The following is a 6,171-nucleotide window of genomic DNA, read 5'->3' as shown; positions in this document are numbered from 1 at the left end:
TGAAGGGAAAAGCGACGGGATTTGGTCGCTGAAGGGGCTAAACGACCCCACATAAATTCATTCCAAGAGAAAACTCGATGGAATCAATTTTATGGAATCAGGTTTGAATAATAAAAACAAATTAGCTCTGCTAAAACAAAATGAAAGATAGATGTAATAAAATGAAGCAAAATTATTTATGAGTGAGGTTATACTATGTGTACTCAGTTTTAGCGGCTGCATTCTATATGCAAATAATCCCATCACAAAATGGTAGATGTGATTTCAATACAAAATATTGCCATATAGGTGGAGGCAATCTCCCCACTTTGGGTATCCGACAACTTCATATGCTTTGTTCTTTCTATATCTTCGTTGCTTTTTTTTTTGCTTGTAGAAAGAAAAAACATATCAAGACCCCTAAAATGATAGTTCTATGCTCTGTATACATTTCAATTTCTCTGCAAGCTAGAGATGGTAGCTGATCAAAATTTATTCCCTCACACAGAAAGGTCAAAATATTGTACCTACATTCAAAGCCTAACACTTCACCAAGGTGTAGATAGCTGTGTAATTACACCAAAAGTGATTAAAGTTCCTTTGTAACTTCAACACTCTCTGACTCTATGCTACTCCACCCTTCCAACAAATCACAATTATAAATTATAGATTTGCTGCTAAGTGCTAACTAAACTATTAAAAAAGTAACTGGCCTTCGACCCCATGTCCTGTGTTCTGTGTTTGTCAGGCATAACAAATTATTTTTAGAATGCTAAATCTGTGAATCACTACTCACTACTAGATTGTGAGCTTCCGCTAAATATCTACGAGGTCAGTTGGTCAGTATACAAAAACCTAAGGTCTTTCAGTTCTCACCTAACCTTGAATGAGAATGGAAACAGTGGAATCCCTCGCACCTGAGGTGAACCCTATGCTTTCAAAATTATAATGAGGCTGAAATAACAATTTTTAATTGTTGAAGAAGACAAATGAAGATCAAATTAAAAGTTGGAATTCACTGTTATGGAAAAGATAATTTACCCTAGATGTCAAGAAGTTCAATACTACACAGCTCGGAACTAGAGATGTGAAATGAAGCAATGTACAGATATTAGATTAGTGAATATGTGGTCAGTCCAATTCATACAACAATGTTTTTCATTTTCTTGCTCTTCATTGTTTATGTACCATTGGCCTTAACTGGACATATATCAGGCTGCCTTACTATGTAAATTTGATCTCTAGCATGATTGTACAAGTCCTGATTTCGATGCCATGTCCATAAAGCATGAGTCTCATTTCTCACCTGAAAGCCACACAGAAATACTGCTCAGCTTATAATCTTTGTGATTTTATGAAACATGTTACATGGCTTTTACGTATACACAAACACATAACTGCTTTCAGTAGGCTTCAATGTACTGTTTCACTCAAAATGGCATCAATAATGACCTTAGCAGTCTATTTGATCACATAACTATGATTTACTACTTGAAGTCTCACTTTTCACCATACAAACTGCACTAGTGGTTCTTACCATCCCAAATGCAGTAGTAAACGAAAGACTTTTGCAGCTCATTTGTATCAATTTTCCTTTCATCTGCACTCTCAAAGTTTGAGTTTTTGTAGCGAAGAGAAAAGGAATTACCTCTAGAAGTCCATGCCCAAAGCTACTTTCTCTATATGCGCTATACTCAGGTTGCTCATCCCAACAGAATTTTCCTGCTGCTGGGCCTGAAGTGAAATTAAATGCACAAAAATATTCCATATTTTGACCCAGCATCGTAGATGGTTGCGGGCAGTTTCCAGGTTCATCAGAGTGTGCAATATCCATCATCTCACCATTACCGCCATCACCAACTGTGATATAAATAGGACCACAGGGATCTAAAGTATAGTTGTATACTCGATTTGACCTCTCATATGCATGAACCTGTTGATTTTTTCCAAACAATCACAACTGTCAAATGTCAAATATACAGCCTGGTACTTGCTAGAAATGTAAAATCAAATTCAAGTGTTTCTGCCACAGATAGACAAACCATACAGCAAACGCTAAGGAAATTGCAATGGAGTACCTGTTCTTTTGACCCCCATGTTATCCTAAAAATCCTCCTTCTCAAAGATTTTGAGTTTAAGCGAGGACATTGGTTTCAGTTATAGGCAGTTCGTAAAACACAGATATATCAAAGATATTCTGTCATTACGAACAAAAGAACTTGGCGTGCTGGGTTTCAACAACCCATTAAGGAACTTCAGGCCACCTTCAAAGAAACTTTATTTTTGGTTTGATTACCTATATGCTTATCTTACAGTTCATTATCCTGAATGATTACGAAGTGTCAAACCCATCTTCAGACAACTTTGTTTAGGATTCACCTCAAGAATAAGACTGGAAAACCGTATGAGCAGATAAGAGGATACTTTTTAAGACAATTCTGAGTTGAAAAGTTCATGCGTGCTGAAATGACCTTTACTTAGACAGAATCTAAGATGTCAATTTCATGAAGTTTTAATGACTGTAGTCAAAGAATTAGAAGTACGGATGTTGCGATTGGCCTAAGATTTTAGGGACTTAATAAAAAAAAAAATTTGGTAGTTGAATACTAATAATGAAATCCGAGAAAAAGAGATTTTAACTAACATGAAGGCGTGCCTACCAGGAGGCAAAGAAAGATTCTTAAAGGCCTAGGTCAACCTGTTCTGCTTGAACAGAGGAGATCAGATGTCAAGTCATGTTGATTACAGAAATGATATTGCCATATAGACTTCACTCACATGGCCATTGAAGACGATATCAACACCATACTCATAAAGTATGTCTTCCAGCTCAACTCTCATGCACTCTGCTTCTCTGTAATGTGCCGTGTAGGTGCTGTACCATGGTGGGTGCCATGCAGCTACCAACCATGGAGTCACATTTCTGTCAACATTAGCCAGATCTAGCTCCAACCAGTTATACTGGTCCCCTGCAAGAGAAAAGTAAGAATCCGACTCCTTACTAAGTTGTGGCAATGACTGGAACAAGTGAAAAGATGTAAGAAAATAGTTGTAACCTGATTTCTCATAAGATGTGTAGGCACCAAGCATTACAAAGTGTATCCCCCCTGCATTGAAAGAATAGAATAACGAAGATGATGATCCACTCTCTTCCGAGGGGAATGCAAATCGGGAACTGTAAGCAGCAAACATTTGATTTCCAGCCTGTTTCTCAATCTCATGGTCCCCTTCTACTACCATTACTGGAACTTTGGACACTAGAGGCTGCATGTACCTGGTAACAAACTTACCATGATTTTGTGTTTTTGAGGTTAGATAACTTTCTACAACTACTGACCATGCGGTTCCTGACAAAATTTAGCAGAGAGAAATTCAATTTCACCTTCCCCAGTAATCCCAACGAGGCTGATAAGTTTGCTCATGAAAGCAATGATCCGCAGTTCCATTTGTAAAATACAGGTTAGCATCACTAACATCCCCCACCAATAAAAGAAGATCAGGATGGTTGATCAACAAATGATCAACTGTTGAGGTGGTGTTATATGTAAGACCTAGGTCCCCCACCACAGCTATTCTGCTAGGATAACTCTCGGGCCCAGATACTGGCATAGTCTGGAAATAAGAAACATCGCTCATTGCTGGAATAGAAGGATCTCCACATTGATACTGATACAGGGTGTTGGGCATCAGACCTGTGAAAAGACATTAGAACTGAAATACCTTAAGAAATCAAAACTTAGTGCTTGTACATACAAACAGAAGTAGGCACAGAATTGAGCATATGATTTGAAAATTTTATTCATCTTACTTCAAATCAACAATCAGTTTCATATGCTTCTATCTAAAGAACAAACTAAAATTGATATTTGAATGTCAGGTTAGCAAAGTAGTCATTAATTATATATCTACAATAGAAATTTACAAAAAAAATATCCAAACCAATTGCTCGAACTAAGAAACATAAGTACACTTTCAACCAAACAAAGAGAAACAAAAATATGTTGGGTTATAGCCACAATGGTGGGAGGTGGTATTCCTAAAGCATGAATATCCTCTTTAAGGTATGAAATAAGCAAAGTGCTACTTTTAAATGGCAAGTGACTGTTTCTGTTGTTGATGGTTAGAAGTCGATGAGCAGCTCTCAAAGCTAGAATTATTCATACCGGTTTGCAAGGAATTCAGCACTGAACCATACCTGTGAGACGAACATGATGTATAATTCCAGAAGTGTAGTTTTGAAGGCCTTCAAGCTCATAAAGCTGATTGTAAACCAGAGAATACCCCGTCGATTGATTAGTCATGGGATATTCATACCTTCCATATACAACAACACTTGCAACAGTGTCCGGATCCAATGGCGTTATGTCATCCCCAATTTGAAACTCCCCTGAAAGAGAGAGAAAGAGAGCGCCTTCATATAACTACATAATACTATCTATTTTGGTAACATTCTCATTCTCATTCTCATTCCAAACAAAGCAACATTCCCAATCCAGAAAAAGAAACATAAGAACCCATAAAATTGGCATCATTCTATTGTAAAGTAACTACACTAAGCCAAATGGAAACAGTTAAAAAAAATCTTGACTTGAGCAAAAATGACAAACATATATCAAACTCTTCATTGACATCTTTGCATTCCTAAATAAATCTTGGAAGTGATTCCAACTAAAGTTCAAAGCTTTCAATGAGAAAAAGACCTGTGATCCAAGATATCCAAACAGAGTCATGGGTTGCAGAGAGGGAGACAGAGATTTGTTCAGGCTCGAACCCTTTGACGATTCTTCGAAGTCGAGGATCAGAGTCTGGCAAGTCAACGGCATTGCCTCGAAAGCTTGTGTCAACTGGGACGGTGACAGGCTTGAAGGGCCCATCAAGTGTGGTTGGAATTTCTCCATGAACAAATGTGAAGAAGCTGTACTGTGGGAGCAGAACCAAGAGTAGTGCTACTTCTGTGGCCAATGGGAACAATCCCATTTTTAAATTTATTTGATGGAGAGGTAGAAACCCAGAATATAAATTGAAAAATTAGAGACGAGTAAAAGTGAACGACTGAAGGAAACAGTAGAAAAGATGCATAAGTATGGCGAAATGTATGTACCCAAAGAGTCTGCATTATAAACATCTTCATTGCTGTGTTGCTAGTGTGTTTATGTTCAAAACAAATTATTTGTTGTAAGAATTTCTTTTATCTGTTTAAAACTCCTCCTATACAGATTTTGTATATTGGGCAAAAGAAAAAAAATGGATCTTTAGATGATAAATCGATACATGATATCTTAATTGAGTTCAAAAACAAAATTCTAAGAAAACTTTGGTGAAAATGTAGATTTTGCCTTGTATGTGTGTGTGTGTGTGTGTGTTTTTTTTTTTTTTGATAATAGATCAAAATCCATTGAAAAATTTATTATTTAATTCATATTTTTAAAAGTTGATAAGATCTAGTCCAAAATAAATTAAAAAAGAAAAATCAGACTCATACATGATCTCGTGTGGAATATTTACATAATGATTTTTGAAAATCTATTGGTACAATGAAAATTGTAAATTGAATTTTGTTGTAGGGAAACTGAATTTGAGAGGAATTTGCTGTGTATTCTCATTGATAATAGGGGCCTCTTTATATAGAGGATTACAATGCATAGAATCTCAATCATACAAGGAAAGTAATTCTACATTGAATAGGATTCTAGATCCTTCTAATTAAATCCTATTACCACTAGGTCAAGTAACCTAGAGTTTGGGCTAAACACAAAATAGGTTTTCCTTGAACACTCCCCCTTGTGTTGCCCAAACGCAGTGCTTCTCTCGTTGCCTCGTTAAAAACCTTGCCGAGTAACAAAACCCAGTGGGACAAAAATAACCTCGGTCGAAGGGGAAAAAGAGCACAACACACCCTTCACGATTCGAGACGAACATGTAGACATCTCCCCCTGATGTCTGCACCTCCCCCTGATGTCTGCACCTCCCCCTGATGACTACGATCATGGGAGTTCAGATAATTTCCGCAAGCCAATTCTAGCCATATGTTTCTCGAACGTGGTATTGGGCAATGACTTAGTAAACAAGTCTGCCTCACTGTCCTCAGATCGAACCTAGTTCACTTTGATCTCGAGGAGTGTCTGTTGTTGCTGATTATGCTTGGTGTTATCGCTATTGATGTAGCCTTGCCCCATTTGTTCAAAACAAGTA

At 37.2% G+C, this 6,171-nt stretch overlaps 1 protein-coding gene across 1 annotated transcript; it reads right to left on the bottom strand.

Moving 5' to 3' along the window:
- Positions 1-943: 943 nt before the first annotated feature.
- On the bottom strand, positions 944-5,066 carry LOC112198298 (purple acid phosphatase 15). The gene is made up of 7 exons (XM_024339394.2): positions 4,680-5,066; positions 4,175-4,366; positions 3,362-3,671; positions 3,036-3,253; positions 2,758-2,948; positions 1,628-1,912; positions 944-1,285 (listed from the first exon to the last, which is right to left on the bottom strand). The coding sequence occupies exons 1-7, from the start codon at positions 4,954-4,956 to the stop codon at positions 1,160-1,162; spliced, it is 1,599 nt and encodes a 532-aa protein (XP_024195162.1). The 5' UTR covers positions 4,957-5,066; the 3' UTR covers positions 944-1,159.
- Between the last annotated feature and the right edge of the window lie 1,105 nt (positions 5,067-6,171).

The sequence above is a fragment of the Rosa chinensis genome, chromosome 4 (genome assembly GCF_002994745.2).
Source record: "Rosa chinensis cultivar Old Blush chromosome 4, RchiOBHm-V2, whole genome shotgun sequence".
Lineage (NCBI taxonomy): Eukaryota > Viridiplantae > Streptophyta > Magnoliopsida > Rosales > Rosaceae > Rosa > Rosa chinensis.
This window is presented reverse-complemented; position numbering and strand designations above follow the sequence as displayed.